Source organism: Microcaecilia unicolor, chromosome 9 (genome assembly GCF_901765095.1).
Source record: "Microcaecilia unicolor chromosome 9, aMicUni1.1, whole genome shotgun sequence".
In the NCBI taxonomy this organism is placed as follows: Eukaryota; Metazoa; Chordata; class Amphibia; order Gymnophiona; family Siphonopidae; genus Microcaecilia; species Microcaecilia unicolor.
Genome location: NC_044039.1, coordinates 36661499 through 36680440, shown reverse-complemented (window position 1 = coordinate 36680440; position 18942 = coordinate 36661499). Strand labels below are relative to the sequence as shown.

Genomic DNA, 18942 nt, shown 5'->3' with positions numbered 1-18942 from the left:
CTTGCACAAATAGGACGAGCGTGCAAGTTTTAGAGGCCCTTTTACTAAGCCGCGTAAGTGCCTATGCGCATCCAACGCGTGACAATTTGGAGTTACCGCCCAGCTACCGCATGGCTATTGCGGTAATTTCATTTTTGGCACACGTCCGAAAAATAATTTTTATTTTCTGACGTGTGTCAAGTGGCATTTGACACACATAGGTCATTACAGCCCAGTTAACAAGTGAGACCTTACCGCTAAGTCAATGGCTGGCGGTAAGGTCTCGCACCCAAAATGGACGTGCGCCAATTTTTATTTTGCCGTACATCCATTTTCGGCAAAAATTTAAAGAAAGGCCTTTTTAACAGGCGCGCTGAAAAATGCATCTGCGCACGCCCAAAATCCGCACCTGCACTACCACAGGCCATTTTTCAGCGCACCTTAGTAAAAGGACCCCTTAGTGACTTTTATACAATATGAGGGGTAAATAACAGACCAAATATCACATAGCAAACTATCATCTGTCATCAAATAGCCAGTGCATCAGGTGTCTAGCAGTTGGGGAAGAACAAACCCCACTCACTCCTGCTCTATAGGAATCCATGGTTAAAATGGCACCGATTGACCCTTAATAGTAGTCCTGTGGTACTTCTACTAGGGATCAAGCTGCCAAATAAGAGGGGATTTTGGGTTAGGGGTGAATTGTGATTTATTTTGGGGAGGAATGGTCTTTGCTGGTAATGAAGGGAGAGAAGAATAACACAGCTTGTGAGGCTGATGGCAAGTTGCATTATTCATTTGCTGCGTTTCTGCAGGTTACTGATGATTGTAGTAAATTAAGCTGTGCTAAAATTTTAAATTATACCTCAGATTAGTGCCTCTCCTTCCACCCCATATATTCTGTAAGATTAGAGTATTAAGATGGTTTGCTATTTGAAGAGAAAATGACTGAGCTGCTTTCTAAGAAGTGATCATGACGTAAGGGAAGACATGTTACAATCTAAACCCAATGGGAGCTTATATTTAATTTTATAATTTTTATTTTTTAAAAATGAAATTAGACAAAATGTATAACAAATGCAGATGAAATCTGTCGTATATTAATAATTCAATTTGATTATAAAGTATTTCCTCTTGAAAGGTGGGACACTTCCAGTATCTGAAATCCTACATGACAGTTTGGTGAGAACTAGGAAGAGTGGTGGCCGTAATTTGTAACCTGAAAGACTAGGCTGAAGGCTGGTGTTTGTGATAACCTTTTTGTGGATTATCGAAAAAGGTGTTTCAGTGCATGAGTAATTGAGAGTACATGAGGTCCCTTCCTCAGAGCAAGGAAGAAGGGACCTAGATGATCTCAAAAGCTCACATGTGGTAGCATGTTTTTATTTGTTAAATAAAGGTAGCATAACCTGTAAAGATTCCAACCACTTTTGTATGTGAATTCTAATAATTCTGTAAACATGGGCCTAAAATAGAAAATAATTTTTTTTCTAAGATTGTGAAATATAATATTGGTATTGCAAGTTTCTTTTATCTATTGTCTGCTCCTTATGCTTTTCTTTCTTTTTTTTAAAGATAAATGTCTCAGAGTTCACTTCCATTTACCATATAGATGGCAGGTATACAGTGAAAACATGTGGAAAGATATCAAAGATATGGAGACCATTGAAAAAGCTTATTGTGATCCAAACAACAGGTATAAAATGTGAATATTACAACAGTGATTTTTGATAGAGAATGAAACTCCTTTTTTGAAGAATTTCCTGTACTCTCATATCTTAAGTGTGCCTCCATTCCATGAAAGGGGGCATGATGGCAGGTGAAGATAGGAATAATGGGCTGACTAAATAGATTTTACTACCTGTTATGGCATTGTGGTTGAACAGGACGCAGTGGAGGCAATCAAAATAGGGACAGTACACCAAGGTGCACAGCTTTCCTTTATTAAGTGTCTTCAATTGACTCGATACAGGCTGTATTTCGGCCAGTCGGCCTTCATCAGGAGTCTAAAAGTTAGAAAGACTCATAGTGAGATTACAAAAATAGTTGCCTAAATCAAAAATATTACAGAATCAAAAATACATAACTAAAGGCTCCTTTTTCAAAGTGGTGCTACTGATTAGCGGCGCGCTGAATAAAAGAAGCCTATTCAGTCTCGTGGGCTTCTTTGCATTCAACGCATGCTAATCGATATTGTCGCTTTGTAAAAGGAGCCTTAAGTGATCAAAGAATTAAAACATAAAGCAACATACTAAAAATAGGCACTTGCCAGGTCAGGTTTTCAGGATTTCCCTAATGAATATGCTTGAGATCTATTTGCATACAATAGAGGCAGTGCATGCAAATAGATCTTGTGCATATTTATTGGGGAAATCCTGAAAACCCGACTGGATTGTGGCCATCGCGGACTGAGGTTGGACAACCCTGCGTTAGAAGGAAAGTTATTCTGTTATATCATTACATAAGTTAGGACTGACATGACATTCACCATTTCCTGTTTACTGTACTGTGATGTCTTCTGATCCTATATAGCATCTACTCCTTACTTCTAGTGCCACAGACATGAATATACAGTTTGAAGGTGTCCTTGGTAGCCTGTATAAATTATGCATCAGTACACTTATCAAATCACCATCAGCTCCAGTCTTACATGAAAGGGTCCTACATGTGATGCTGCACACCAATGGGCATAATACATTGTTACAAAACTCAAACGTCTCTGCATAGTCTAAACTTTAAAGTGTCACAAAAATAAATATATAATAAAAGGTTCAAAGAAGAGCACTAAAATGATAAAGGAGATGGAACTCTTGTCATATGAGGAAAGGCTAAAGAGGTTAGGGCTCTTCAGCTTGGAAAAGAGACGGATGAGGGGAGATATGAGTTGAGGTCTGCAATATCCTGAGTGGTTTAGAACGAGTAGAAGTAAATCAAATTTTTTATTCATTCCAAAAGTACAAAGACATGGGGACACTCGAGGGAGTTACATGGAAATACGTTTAAAACAAATAGGAGGAAATATTTTTTCACTCAATAAATAGTTAAGCTCTTGAACTCTTTGCCGGAGGAGGAGGTAACATCAGTTAGCGTATCTGGGTTTAAAAAAGGTTTGGATTAATTCCTGGAGAAAAAGTCCATAGTCTGCTATTGAGACAGACATGGGAAGCAACTGCTTGCCCTGGGATTTATAGTATGGAATGTTGCCACTATTTGGGTTTCTGCCAGGTACTGGTGACCTGGCTTGGCCACTGTTTGGAAAACAGGATACTGGGCTAGATGGACCATTGGTTTGACCCAATATGGCTACTCTTATGTTCTTATGCGTTGTTGCTCCAAAACGCTAACTTATCTAATTATCAAAAAGATCATTTATTGCACCGAAGCACAAACATATCCATTTAAAAAGAAAAACCTACTTGCTGCTGTTCACCACTGTTATTAAAGTCAAAGAACACTACGCATGCGCTTACACAAATTTGAATAGCGGCATGGTGACATCACAAAGGCGTCATTGAAATGTGATCAGCATATGCATGCTTTCTACTAGAAAAACTGCAACTGCATTGCTTATATTCAGTTCAAAATTAGATTATAAAGTTGGAAAGCAAAATGTTTACGTTCATAACCAAAGGCGACTGGAAACACAAAAAGGATGCATACAGTATATAAAATGTAAGAAAACTGTGTCGACTAACCTGTCGGCATTAAACAACGCTCTGACCATCCTGTAAACATAACTAAGCGTATTCTATAAAGTGATGCATGTAAATTCTAAGTCGCATAGTTGAAAGGGGGCATGGAATGGGTGGGTCGTGGACATTTCTAAAATCTGTGCACATCTACTATAATAAAACTCACCCTCAACGTTCTGAGGATACTGACGTCAGTGAAGCCAAGCTCTGACTTCCTTCAAAAAGGTTCGAAGGTTCGTGGTGGTAAAGCCACCAAAATCGCTCCGGGCCCCACCCTCGAGGGCGGAGCAATGGCAGAACAACAAAGGGGTTGGCAGGGAGGGAGGCAGGGAGGCGGGGGGGTGGGAAATTGCTCCGGGCCCCACCCTCAAGGGTGGAGCAATGGCAGAACAACGAAGGGGTTGGAAGGGGGGGGGTGGGAAATCGCTCTGGGCCCCGCCCTCGCGTCAAACATGACGGAGGCGGAGCAATGGCAGAACAACGAAGGGGTTGGCCAGGGAGGGGGGGGGTGTTGGCGACGAAAACCTTGCTAGCGCCCGTTTCATTTGCTGTGAAATGGGCTTCTTTTACTAGTTGTTATATAATACACCCCACCCGGTTCGCTTCTAATTTAGATGTTGGGATTTACACCAAGTTTTACTTGGCTTAACTGCCTGCAAATAATTTTAGTCACTCGGACAGGCACTCAGGGGTGCTTTTACTAAGGTGCACCGAAAAGTGGCCTGCACTGATGTAGACGCGTGTATTGGGCGCGCACAGGTTCATTTTTCAGCGCATCTGCAAAAGCTTTTTTTTTTTTGGCTGAAAATGGACATGCGGCAAAATGAAAATTGGCGCGTGTCCATTTGGGCCTGAGACCTTACTGCCACCCATTGACTTAGCAGTAAAGTCTCACGCGGTAACCGGGCAGTAATCGTCAGCAAGCGTACAATGCTGATTATTGCCCGGTTAGCACCATTCGCTGCAAAATTTCCGGCTTGCCTATCGGACGCGTGTAAAAAAAATGAAATTACCACCCAGGCCACACGGTTGCTGGGTGGTAGTTCCAAATTGGCGCATTTTGGGCATGTGTAGGTGCCTGCGTGGCTTAGTAAAAGGGCCCCTCAGCGTATTCTATAAACTGCACAGAAATTTAGGTTTATTCTATGAAGTATGCATAAATGTAGGCGTACTTTATAGAATATATCAGGGGCGTAGCCAGACTTCAGTGGGAGGGGGGTCCAGAGCCCGAGCTGAGGGGGCACATTTTAGCCCCCCTCCCCACCCCCCCGGTGCCACCACCACTATCAACAACTTTGACCCCCCCCCCTGCCGCCGACCCTCTCGACCCCCCCCCCCCCCCGCTTCCACTATCGCCTACCTTTGCTGGGGGGGGGGGGGGACACCCCAGCCCCCGCCAGCCGAGGCTTCGTTCTGTTTCTGAGGACGTCAGAAACAGAACCAAGCCTTGCGCCGGAAGAAGAGGACCTCGGCTGGCGGGGGTGGGGTGGGGTCCCCGCCAGCAAAGGTAGGCGACGGCGGGTTGGCGGTGGGAGGGGGTTTGAGAGGGTCGTCGACAGGGGGGTCCAGGGCCAAATCTACGGGGGCGCAGACCCCCGTGGCCCCACGTAGCTATGCCACTGAAATATACCTAAGCATATTTCATTTCGGTGCTGATTTTTTTAGGCGTGATATATAGAATCTAGTCCTCTGTGTGTTGCACACACAATTTGCAGAATAGAGCTTAGGGCTGGATTCATTGAATGGTGCTCAAAGATTGGCACTCGGTGCTTTTCTATAAAGGGCACTGTGGGTTGAGCACCTTTTATAGAGTAGTGTGTAGCACTGATTGTCCTGCCTACATTTTGAGCGCCATGACTTATGCCTGCTGACAACTGGTGTAAATCACGGCGCCCAATTTGGCCGCGCATCCACGGTATTCTGTGACACTGCATGCAAATTCCTTGACACAGCCATGCCCCTCCCACAGCCCCTCCCCTTTTTTAGTTGCGCACTATGGGATTTGGGCATGCAGCGTTATAGCACGTGGCAAGATGCATGTGCAAATTAAATTGGTGCCAATTAGCATCAATAATTGATAGCACCCAATTATTGGCACTAATTGTTAGCCAGTTAAGTTGCACGCGCATCTCAGGATGGCATGTTAATTTGGGCCCCTTTTATAGAATCCGGGGGTACTGAGCACTTGTGTGTAAATGTTGACATTCGTGTACGTGAGTGCTATTCTGTAATATTAATGTGCAAATGTTACATTTAAACACTAAGATTTCTAGAATGAGGGGGCAGTGTCTTGTAGCCTTGGGGCTGTGCTACTCTTGCCTGTTCCTTAAAAGCAGTGGGAGTCAAGTCAGAGCAAAGTCAGAGCAGTGGGCTACTTTAGATTTCAACAATTTTTATTGATGACACAACATACAAAACAACCAGTCACAACAGTATACAATAGCTGGAAACGTCCATAAAACGTATCAGACAGGTTTCAACCTGAGTCATCTTTTACAGGAATTTCCTTCCCTCCCACCAACCTCCCATCCTTCCCCTCCCTCCACCTCAAAGCAAGCTGAAATCACATCTTAAAAGGCCAGGGAGAAAGAGGAAAGGAAAAAAAGGGGGGGAGGGGGAGGGGAAGAAGCGCACACCACTCACCAACAGTGGGCTACTTTAAACAGAGGGGTACAGAATTCTTTCAGCCTAGCAAGCTTTGTTTCTTTCTAGAATTGCTGTGCATAGTTTGTTGTATTATGATTCCTTTCAGTGTGAAAAAAAAACCCTGCTGATTTGATTTTGTATGTTGAGGGTAAAGGGGCCTTTTTTTCTTAACCTGTTCTGTAGCATTCTCACCTCTGTATGTGTGGCGGGTGTCTTTATGTATTCCGATCTCACCCGGCACTAAGGAGCACAGCATTATGAGGTGATGTTAGCTTGAATTCTTTGTAGAATCATTCCATTACACAGAAAGATTGATGCCCTTTTTTTCCGTTACGTGATCCCTGTCAGAATTTAAACAAACTCCTTGTAGAAATACAAAAGCGATGTTTGGGATTTTATTTTTACAAAAATTACAAAATTCCCAGAAGTTTAAAAAAAGTCTTGTTGGTTAGGGGAAAGAGTTTGTCCAATTTCTTACTTATCAAAGGTAGTGGGGTATTATAAATAATTGTTGAATTACTGAAAATGTGAGGTTCAGTTGAAAGTTTATTCATGAATCCATGTGATAACACTAACACCTACACTGACTCGGGAGAATAAAGGTGGTACATGACTGACTTATCTGGCATTGAGGATAAGGCATTCTCAATCCATTAATTTTTTTCCTTCTCATTGCAGGGTAGGCATTCCAAGGGTAAATTTTCAAAGCATGACTTACAATGGTTCTAAAATTCGACGACTTTCTACAGTTTCTTCTGTTTCGAAACCACCACACTTCATTCTCACAACTGAATGGCTGTGGTATTGGAAAGACGAATATAACCATTGGATTGAGTATGGGCAAAAAGTGAGTTTTCTCACCAAATCAGTAATTGCAGTGACTTGAAAACTTACTTCATTTAGACAAAGGTTAATTCTTTTGAAGAAAATGTGAGGGTTGTTCTTTGATTTGCTTCCCCTCTGTATGCTAGTTATGTACAGTGCACTAAGATTTGCATTCTTTAGTGTTCCTCGAACTGACAGGAGTTACCTAAGGGCCATGTTATATTTGACAAATCATCTTTGTGACATGCTAACCCTGATGGAAGGAGATCCAAATATTAGTTCCCGTGTGTCAGTATTGAGACCAGAAAATAGCTTTAGCTGGAAAATTAGTAGAATTAACCCTCTTTAAGGGCCTCTTTTATTAAACCGTGCTAGCGGTCATGATGCAGTAAGTCGACAAAGCCCAATGGGCTTTATCGGCATTGCCGTGTGGGAACCGCTAGTTCGGCTTGATAAAAAAGGCCTTAAAACAGATGTATATTGTTTGGTGCCCCCTCCAGTCCAGCTCCTCTGTAGTCCTTTTTCCTTCCCTTAGCTCTCTCACTCTCCAGTGCTCCTCTCTCTCTCTCTCCCACTCTCAGCCCCCTACTTCTGTTTCCCAGGCCCTGATGGGAGCTAAGAATCACCATTTTACCCAGGTCTTCCTTGGCTGCCGCCTCTTTGACTGTCATCAAGGTCACTGCGACCTTTGTTTCTTCAGCTGGGTGGGCCTGTGGGATTCAAGCCCTATTGATAGGGTATCGACTCCTACTCCTCATTTTTGGAAGCTAGTGGACAGAGTTAAACATCCACTGGAAGTATGTTCTGGTTCTGGCTGTTATCAACACAACTTGCTTCACTGGTATCTCATTGGCCAATAAGAATATGCAGCTGTCCATCTTTCATAGTTGATTGGTCAGTGCAGTATTTAATTTGTAGATTAAAAAAAAAAGTGTAATTGCAGTCACTCTGAAGTGGATTTGGGAGTTGGAAACAGATGTGGTTCACTTACATACATGTGCGCACACACTCACATTTCTCACCCATGTGCTCTCTCTCTCTCTCTCTCTCTCATCTGCTTCCTTTACCTTAACTTTACTCCAGTATTCTTCCCTTTTCTTCCTTCCCAGCTCTGAGGCTGTGGCCCTGGGCTGATACTAACACCAGTGCTGATTTTTTTTTTCCCCACTGCATCCACCTCCTTCCGGTTCCCACAGGCCTATGTCTCTGTGCACATTGCTCCATGCCTTATTTTTTCCCATCTTGGTGCTGAAAAGAAATACCAGAACAACTTTATGGATTCCATTTCTCAAGGAATGAAGCACTGGATTGGTGAAACATTTTTTGTTATCATGACCCTTTCAGATAGGCTACACAAAACCCTTTACCATTTTATAGTTTTGTAGACTAGATAGTTGATGTACACATAGCCAGGGCTGTGGAGTTTGAGTTGGAAGCAATTTTGGGTAGAGTCATAGTCATTAAAAGGTACCGACTCCAGCTTCAAAATAAAAAAACATTATAGTATATGGGAAATATATCATTTTATACTTGTATATATATATATATTTCATGTTCTTTGTTCAGACTTCAAGTAAATATATTTTGTGGTCTATTAGTTTTAATTTTGTACGTAAAGAAATATCCTGTGTTTCTGTAATTAATCAAATTTGTCTTAGCTTTAATATATCTGGGGGCGTATTTTCAAAGCACTTATGTAACTTTGTAAATCTAATGACATATGGAACTTTGCAAGTCTAAGTGCCTTGAAATAGTAGGAGTCTGAATCACATTAGAAAAATAGAAGAGTTGGAGCCGAAGGTTTGCTGTTTCAACTCCACAGCCCTGCGTACATCATGGCAGAACTTGTAACGTTGAGAGTAAGAAAATGGCAGAGAGTAAGAAAATGGCAGATTCCAGAGGAGCAAAACAGAGGACAAGGGTCTTCTCAGAATACACAAAGGAGACCAGCAGGCTTATTTTCAAAAGAGAAGGGTGCCCAACTTTCGACACAAATCGCAAGATGGGCGTCCTTCTCACAGAGTCGCCCAAATCGGCTTAATCGAAAGCCGATTTTGGGCGTCCTCAACTGCTGTACGTCGCAGGGACAACCAAAGTTCCCGGGGGCGTCAGAAGCATAGCGAAGGCGGGACTGGGGTGTGCTTAAAACATGGGCGTCCTCAGCCGATAATGGAAAAAAAGAAGGGCGTCCCTGACGAACAGTTGGACGACTTTACTTGGTCCTTTTTTTTTTTATTTTTTACGACCAAGCCACAAAAATGTGCCCTAAATGACCAGATGACCACCGGAGGGAATCGGGGATGACCTCCCCTTACTCCCCCAGTGGTCACTAACCCCCTCCTACCCTAAAAAAAATGTTAAACATTTTTTTTTCCAGCCTCTATGCCAGCCTCAAATATCATACCCAGCTCCATGACAGCAGTATGCAGGTCCCTGGAGCAGTTTTAGTGGGTACTGCAGTGCACGTCAGGCAGGCGGACCCAGGCCCATCCCCTCCCTCCCAAATGTGAGCCCTCTAAAATCCACCACAAACCCACTGTACCCACATCTAGGTGCCCCCCTTCACCCATAAGGGCTATGGTAGTGGTGTACAGTTGTGGGAAGTGGGTTTTAGGGGGGATTTGGGGGCACTCAGCACATAAGGTATGGGAGCTGTGCACCTGGGAGCTTTTTCTGAAGTCCAATACAGTGCCCCCTAGGGTGCCCAGTTGGTGTCCTGGCATGTGAGGGGGACCAGTGCACTACGAATGCTGGCTCCTCCCATGACCAAATGGCTTGCATTTGGTCGTTTCTGAGATGGGCGTCTTTGGTTTCCATTATCGCCGAAAATCGGATACGACCATCTCTATGGACGACCTAAAATGTTGAGATTTGGGCATCCCCGACTGTATTATCGAAACGAAAGATGGACACCCATCTTGTTTCAATAATACTGGTTTCCCACCCCTTCGCGGGGACGTCCTGCGAGAACACCCTCAGGAAAACTTGGGCACCTCGTTCGATTATGCCCCTCCAAACAGCAAAGGTAGCCAAGGATAATGGTTAGTGTTCAGTAAAGGAATTGCCTTTAAACTGTGGTGTTGCTCCTGTTTTTGGTTCATTATTTGTTGTTTGTTTTTTTTTCTGTTTTCTAGAGGAAGCCATCTGTTTCTTGTTTAGAGGAATGCTGCCATAAAAGTTTTACCTATTTTAATAATAACAGTTAATCAGAAGGCAAACTTTATAACTACAAATGAGACTGTACTGAAGTTGTCTTTTTCTGTCAACATGATGTTAATTAAAACTAGGCAGATTTTCAATTGGGTGAAAAAATGTTGAACTTCTGTATTTCAAAAATGAAAAATGAAGCCCTTTTAGTTAGTAAAGGTGAAGCTCATAGCTCAGGTGAGTCTAGTGCTGGTGATTTGGGAAGATCTGTTCACACTGTGGGCATGAAAAGGTTCAATGTGTAGTGTAAAGCAAGACCAGTGCATGTTAACAGAGCTATGTACAAGGTCTCTCTGCCTGAATCAAGGCTGCTCTTAATTCATTTATCAGTGAGGCATTTGTTTTTGGTAACATTTGAAAGCACAGCATTGTCCAGTTTTTCAACTGCATCAACTTGTGAAGAAAGCTAAACATTATATGGCTCTTCAGCTGTAAAGAGATTTGTTTGGTAAATGGGGAATGGTTGTTTACCTTCTCAAACAGTACTAAGAGAAAGGGATCATGAAACTAGTAGGTGCACATTTGAAACAAATGGAATTTGTTGCTGGAAGATACGATCAAATTAGCTAATGTAGTTGGGTTTAAAAAGGTTTTACGTGAGTTCCAGAGGAAAAGTCCATAAATAGTTGTTTGCTATGTAGATTTTGGAAGGCCACCTCCTCTCTCTGAGTATGAGCAGTAAGGAGTGCATCTACTCCTTGTGATTCTGCTGGCGATGTGTGACCTGGATTGGCCACTATCGTACATGGGCTTGAAGGATCTTTGGTTTTACTTGGCCTGGTCAATCTTATGTTCTTAACACCTGTTCCCTTGCTTTTCTCTTCCATCTGATCTTATTCTATATTTTTATTTTATCCACATTTTTAAAATTATTTTTGTATCGTATCAAAAGATGTGAAAAATATCTTCTAATATAATAAAACACACCGTGAACGTTCTGAAGACAACGTTCTGAAGTCACTCAAACACTCCCTGGCTGTAGGGTTCGTGGATTCATGGTGTGAAGCCAGCCAGCTGTCTCTGCCCCGCCCTCGCGTCAAATGTCATGATGTCGAGGGCGGAAAATTATATTAGATTTACCTCCGTGGTGGCGGTTCCGGCAGCGCAGCATCAGGGAAGGAGGCGGCGCTCCCGACGTCTCTAGCCTTCCCTTCGCTGTGATCCGCCGCCTTCTGACGTCAAGGATGTCCTCCTTCCCTGACGCTGCGCTGCCGGAACCGCCACGGAGGTAAATTTAAAAACAAAAAAAAAAGAAAAAGGGATGTTGGGGGGAGAGAAGAGGGTGGGCAGTAAAGTTCAACAATGGGAGCGGAAGGGCAGGGGAGAAACGACAGCATGGATGCGAAGGGGGGGGGCATGGATGCGAAGGGGGGGGGAGAAGAGGGCGGGCCAGGCTGGGACATGGATGCGAGGGGGGGTCATGGAAGGAAGAGAGGGGGATTGCTGGAAAAGGATGAATGGAGGGGGCAGGGGACAGAGGAGCATGGATGGGCATGGATTGGGAGGGCAGGGCTCAGGGAGAGAGGGGAATTGCTGGAAAGGGATGAATGGAGGGGGCAGGGGACAGAGGAGCATGGATGGGCATGGATTGGGAGGGCAGGGCTCAGGGAGAGAGGGGAATTGCTGGAAAGGGATGAATGGAGGGGGCAGGGGACAGAGGAGCATGGATGGGCATGGATTGGGAGGGCAGGGCTCAGGGAGAGAGGGGAATTGCTGGAAAGGGATGAATGGAGGGGGCAGGGGACAGAGGAGCATGGATGGGCATGGATTGGGAGGGCAGGGCTCAGGGAGAGAGGGGAATTGCTGGATAGGGATGAATGGAGGGGACAGATGGGCATGGATGGGCATGGATTGGGAGGGCAGGGCTCAGGGAGAGAGGGGAATTGCTGGAAAGGGATGAATGGAGGGGGCAGGGGACAGAGGAGCATGGATGGGCATGGATTGGGAGGGCAGGGCTCAGGGAGAGAGGGGAATTGCTGGAAAGGGATGAATGGAGGGGGCAGGGGACAGAGGAGCATGGATGGGCATGGATTGGGAGGGCAGGGCTCAGGGAGAGAGGGGAATTGCTGGAAAGGGATGAATGGAGGGGGCAGGGGACAGAGGAGCATGGATGGGCATGGATTGGGAGGGCAGGGCTCAGGGAGAGAGGGGAATTGCTGGAAAGGGATGAATGGAGGGGGCAGGGGACAGAGGAGCATGGATGGGCATGGATTGGGAGGGCAGGGCTCAGGGAGAGAGGGGAATTGCTGGAAAGGGATGAATGGAGGGGGCAGGGGACAGAGGAGCATGGATGGGCATGGATTGGGAGGGCAGGGCTCAGGGAGAGAGGGGAATTGCTGGATAGGGATGAATGGAGGGGACAGATGGGCATGGATGGGCATGGATTGGGAGGGCAGGGCTCAGGGAGAGAGGGGAATTGCTGGAAAGGGATGAATGGAGGGGGCAGGGGACAGAGGAGCATGGATGGGCATGGATTGGGAGGGCAGGGCTCAGGGAGAGAGGGGAATTGCTGGATAGGGATGAATGGAGGGGACAGATGGGCATGGATGGGCATGGATTGGGAGGGCAGGGCTCAGGGAGAGAGGGGAATTGCTGGAAAAGAATGAATGGAGGGGGCAGGGGACAGATGGGCATGGATTGGGAGGGCAGGGCTCACACTCTCTCTCTCATATACAATGTCTTTCTAACTCACACACTCTGTCTCACACTGTATCACATTCACTCTCTATGTGCCACACAGTCACTCACACACTCGCTTGGTCTCATACACTCACTCTCACAGAGAATCTGTGTCTCACACACACTCTCTCTCTCGCACACACACACACACTCTCTCTCTCACACTGTGTCTCACATACACACTTGCACACACTCATTCTCACACACACACTCTCTCACAAACACACTCACACCCAGACTCACTCTCTCTCTCACACTCACACTTTCACTCTGTCTCTCACACAGTCACTCTCACATACACTCTCCCAAACATACACACTCCGAGGAAAACCTTGCTAGCGCCCGTTTCATTTGTGTCAGAAACGGGCCTTTTTTACTAGTTCTAGTCTAAAAACTATGGTCAGCTTTGTGCTGTGTTTGAACTTTGGATATAACTGTGCAGTGTCTGCACAGATGTCTGTCAATTAAAAAAGGCCCAGCATGGTAATGTCTGTTGTGATCAAGATAGCAGATGCTGACAAAGTAAAGAGGAATTTTAAAAATCCCAATGCATATTGGACTAGATTCTATATATGGCGCTTGAAAAAAATCTATGCCTATATTTTATAGAATAGATTTCTGAGGAGGAGAACTTCTCTCCTCTCCTCAGGGCCTTTTGTTCTGCCAGACAGATGCTGCCATGGGTTCGCGCACAGGCATTTAAACAATGCTGGATCCCGCCTCCTTTGGCCTCCTATTGGTCCACTTGGATCAATAGACGGGCGCCAAGGTGACCGCAGGAAAACCGCCCAACTTGCAACCGCAGCAGTAAAAATCGTCCAATTAGCTGCAACCCGCGACTTTCAAAAAAATATTGCATCGGCTCATTGGAAACCGCCCAATTCCGTGGTTTTATCGCAGAATTGGCAACTGTGCCAGAAGGTTTTTACTTCCTGCTCACTGTTGATACTCGCCCTCCTTCTCAGACAGGCTAACTTCCATATTTGTAAGGTGTCTCTGTTTCAGCCTCGGTGAGGGAAAGAAACCCTGTCTTATACCACTCACTCCCTTACAATTCCATGGCAAAGATCATACCAACATGTAAACCTTAAAATACTACTACTACTACTACTTAACATTTCTAGAGCGCTACTAGGGTTACGCAGCGCTGTACAAAATAAACAAAGAAGGACGGTCCCTGCTCAAATGAGCTTACAATCTAAAGAACGAAATGTCAAGTTGTGCAGTCTAGATTTCCTGGGTAGAGGTGTAGAGGCTAGGTGCCGAAGGCGACATTGAAGAGGTGGGCTTTAAGCAGAGATTTGAAGATGAGGAGGGAGGGGGCCTGACGTATGGGCTCGGGGAGTTTGTTCCACGCGTGGGGTGAGGCGAGGCAGAAAGGGCGGAGCCTGGAGTTGGCGGTGGTGGAGAAGGGTACTGAAAGGAGGGATTTGTCTTGAGAGTGGAGGTTACGGGTAGGAACGTAAATGATGGTAAATTAACGGGCTGCAAATTTTCCAGTGTTATGGTACAAATGAGACACCTCTGTTTTTGTGGTGTTAATATAATTTTTAAATTGTGTGCAACAGCAGTTCATAAGTCAAATCTCATCTGCTTCTCTCTGTTGCTAATTCACTTTTCTGCATTCTGCCGGTTTCTTTCCACTTCCCTTTGTCTTCTCTCTGAAAAGACTTCGCATTCGCTTCTTTCCCTGCTCACCCGGCTACTCGGTCCCCTGCATGACTGGCTTCAAACTGAAGCTGTGAAACCTGCATCAGGCCAACATGGTGTTTGATAGGGTGGCATTAATGCACATTCTTATTCCCATTTCAGCTTTTTCAGCAATGCAAGGAACCGTGGAATGTTTGCTTTATGCCTCTTGCTTGCTTTCTGTGGTTCTCATTGGAGCCAATTAGGGAGCAGAGCCAGCTGGGTCAGTGGTAGGACAAGCTTCTGGGAGCATGGAGCCAACCAGTGAGTAGGCTGTTGCGCAAGGAAGGAGAGCAAGCGAGGTTGTGGATAGGTGATGGGAAAGCAAAGGTTAGTGTGATGAGCAGAAGAAAGAGTGCAGAGGTGTAGGAGGGGAAGGAGAGACATACATTGTGTGGCGAGAGGAGGAGAGGGTTTAAGGAACGAGTGAAAAGAGAACAGACGCATGTTTTTAAAGAAACATGAGAACAAATTAGAGGAGACCAAAGAGATGGAGAAAAAACCCACACAGGTTAGAAAGAAGCTTATTTAGCCAATCTGTTTTATGTACATTGTTTTGTATGATTATTTGGGGAAATGTTTTATAAACTCTTTGCCTGATAATTCAGCAGCCTTTATCCAGGTAGTAGATGCTGCTGACTGGGGTCCTCTCTGAATTTTCAGGGGCATTATTCAGATAGTGCTGCTAAAAATCTCTGCAGACTACTCTGGCACTATCTGTATTGCACCTGTGCAGAGCTGGCTATTATCCAAAGACCAGCAATATTCAGTGCCATTATCCAGATAACAATGATCTTGTCTCTGCTTGTCATATCTGGATATCAGTTGGGTAAAGCTTCACACACCATGGCCAGCATGTAAACAAAATGCTAACTTCAGTTTGAATATTGGCCTGTCTATAAATGAATGTTAAATTAGCTATACTATTTTGATTACCTTGCTAGACAGAATTCTTATGTAGGTGTGAGCACTGTCTAAATGTTTTGCCTTAAGCTATTCCATGCTCACTACATCTTTTTAAGAGTCATGAATAACAAGGTCAGAATAACTAAAACATTCAGATTTGAATCTTATATCCAACATTCACAAATTGGATGACTGTAGTAAGTGGGTGTGAGTAAAATTATAGCCTTAGCAAGAGGGTGGGGTTAGTCACAGGATAACTTACCCATTATCTAATGAACAATTTACATGACAGGCCTTGTCAATTTAAGGGCATAAATGATAGAATTTAATGGAACATGTTGCAACATTATTCATCATAACAGGAAATAGAATATTCTGGAAAGATGCATATTCATTAGGTAGGAAGGGTAATTATAATTAAGAGGAAACAGAACTGAGAATGGCGAGCCTCAGTGTGTCCACTAGCAGGTGGACATATTGACAGCTCCCAGGGAAAACTCTGGTTTTTTTTTATTTGCTACATATTATACTGTATTGGGAGTTTATTTGTTACTATTTCAATAATTACTGATTGGCTTCTTTGACAATTTGAATAAACATTTATTATGTCTAACACTTATTTAGTAGTCAGAGGTTTTTCTTGCCTGGAGTTCTGCCTGGGGGGCAAGGCACCCCCCAAGGAGACCCCCAGAAGGTTACTTCTGTCTCAGAGGCAAGACAGAAAGTAGACACTGTTCATTGTAGGTATCATAGAAATCACACCTGTCAGCATGTACGTTTAACTGCTGAGGGAATGGTGGTTTTCACCTGTGGGGATCACGGGGTAGTTATTAAGGTGTGGTAGATGTAGGGCTTTTGCCAGGGGGGTAGCTAACCTGCAGTAGCTTAGTACCACAGATTAATCACTCTCGTGGTACAGGAATAACGTTACTTTCAGTCAACCTCACAGGCAGTGTTATTTTACCATCCTGAGAGCATAGGGAAGCAGAGCTGCCGTCCAATGTTTTCTGATGCTTCCAGACCAATTGTTAAAGGGGCTGGCAATCGTAATCAGGTGCTGCTCCCTCCCCCTTCCCCTCTCAAGGACTTGCCCCTGTTGTGACATTTGTAGGAAGGGCAATATAGCAAATTGAAATAAACCATAAATCATTGCCAGGTACAAAATGTCATTGGTGACCTCTATGGGGTAGTCTCATAGTGCTACTGCTAAGGGTCAAGCTGCTGTATAAGGGATGAGAGGGAAGTACTGGGGGGCAGCTTCTGATTGTGAGTTCTGACCCCTTTAGTAAGTGGCCTAGGGGTATTGGGCTGCAACTTTGCGACCTAAATCTCCTGGGACTGTGAAATAGCCGGTGGTATTTTTCCAGGAATAATGCAGCTTGTGGTATTCACTACAAGCTATGTTCAATTTATATATTCCTTAGCATCCATACCAGACCAGTTCAGAACATGTATAGGATGGGTTATGTTCATTGATCAGCAGATGGAGACGGAGAAACAAAGTAGTTCTGTGTGATTTGCCTCTTAAGGGCACTGTGCAGCCTTCGAATGCTCAGTATTTCTCTGTCTCTAGCAGATGGTTCACTGACTAATTGTGCAACTGGAATTGTTCCTGACAGAGCTTTAGTTAGGCTTTGGGGTAGCTTTTAAGGTCTAATGTTTTAAAATGATGAAAGAAGATATTTGGTATGGAGCTGGGATATACTTGGAGGAGTCTGGGGGGGGGGGGAAACGGTCTTTTACTAAGCTGTGGTAGCATTTTCAGCTCACGGTAGAAATCAGCTTGCGGTAAATGGCAAGATGCCCATTATATTCCTATGGGCGTCTCGTTGATTCCAGCTGATTTCTACTGTGAGCTAAAAACACTACTACGGCTTAGTAAAAGTCCCCATGAGTTTTTTCCCCTCCCCCTCCCTCACCTGAGGCTTCTCTTTCATGGGATGGACTTCAAGCTGTGATATATAGCTAATTTTTATTCCTCATGAAAAAAACAATTGACTGGTGAACAGGTGACTCACTCACTGCAGGAATGTTGTAGCAGTGTAGTGTCTACTGGTGTTCCATACAAGTTCCTCAGTTGTGCTGTGACCTGTATGCTCCGTGTGGGGTAACACTAGGTTAGTAGTCTTGTTTTGATTCCAGCCTTTCAAGTACACAACTAATGCCCAATGCACCCTTAGCTCCTTTATTTTCTCTCTGTTTGAGAGAGGAAAATTTAATAAGAACCTATCCTTTTTAAACTTGGATATTTCTACGCACCTCCAATTCTTGTTTGAATTAATTTGTCAGTAAGTATATTTGTAATTATGTTTATGATTGACAATATCTTGTACTGTTTCCCTTCTAGAGTTATGTATTTGGTTGAAAACTCAATAAAAAAAACGTTTCAAGTTAATTGGTTAGTAAGTGATGCCACATATATGTCAGAGTTCCTTTCTCCTCCCCACCCCCTCCTTCCCACTGGAGGTTGCTAGTGGGAATAGCCTGCAGAGCTGACTTTCATCACCTCTTATAAGTGAAGTTGCATGAGTTTCCTCTAACACAATTTAGAAATGCCTGTTTTTCTTGTGTTCACTACTAGGATTAAAAACAAAAAATAATGATGGTAGTCCAAATATACTCTGCAAGAAGTAGCTTCCTCTTACAAGCTTTTGAGCCAATGTCCTTGTATGTTTGGACTTGGTGCACAAAGTTACAACTGGAGATTCTGGTCGATTGCTGTACAGTGACACAAACACCAGGATTCTATTTATCACGCCTTAATTTTCACACAGAAATTGAAGCGTATACTGCAACAATGCGTGTAACTGAATTGGTTAGCTAGCTAATCAGCACTAATTAGAATTAAGATTTAAGCGCACAACTCGCTAAGCACATTTTGTAACGTAGTACACTTAAATTCTAAGTTGCATTGTTGAAAAGGGGGTGTGGCCAAAAGTGGGGCATATAGGCATTACTAAAGTCTATGTGCGTTTTATAGAATACACCTGCTCTGCGCCAAATTTAGACATTGGGATTTACGCCAAGTAAAATGGCTTAAATGGCTGTGACTAGATTTGGTTGTGTTGAGAGGCACTTGGGGTGTGCTCTATATATTGTATAAAAATTTAAGCCTATTCTATAAAATATAGGTGTACTTCAGAGAATATGCCTAGGTATATTTTTTTCCTGTGTGGAATTTTCAGGTGCCATGTATAGAATCTAGCCCATAATGTTCTTTTATACCTCTTCTGAGCCTTATGCACCGGTTTTGTGGACACAAGCATCCACTGGTTTCAGAGAGGAGCAGGTACTAGCAGTACTTTTCAAGTCCCACTCA

The 18942-nt window shown here is 44.1% G+C and overlaps 1 protein-coding gene across 3 annotated transcripts in view; it reads left to right on the top strand.

The window, feature by feature from the left end:
- The window catches only part of LOC115477934 (protein mono-ADP-ribosyltransferase PARP12-like), a 92253-nt gene that overhangs the window by 35560 nt on the left and 37751 nt on the right, over positions 1 to 18942 (top strand). For all 3 annotated transcript variants that reach the window (XM_030215074.1, XM_030215073.1, XM_030215075.1), the window contains exons 5-6: positions 1555 to 1675; positions 6996 to 7164. In XM_030215074.1, the coding sequence (XP_030070934.1) occupies positions 1555 to 1675; positions 6996 to 7164 (290 nt within the window). The remainder of the gene's footprint in view (positions 1 to 1554; positions 1676 to 6995; positions 7165 to 18942) is intronic.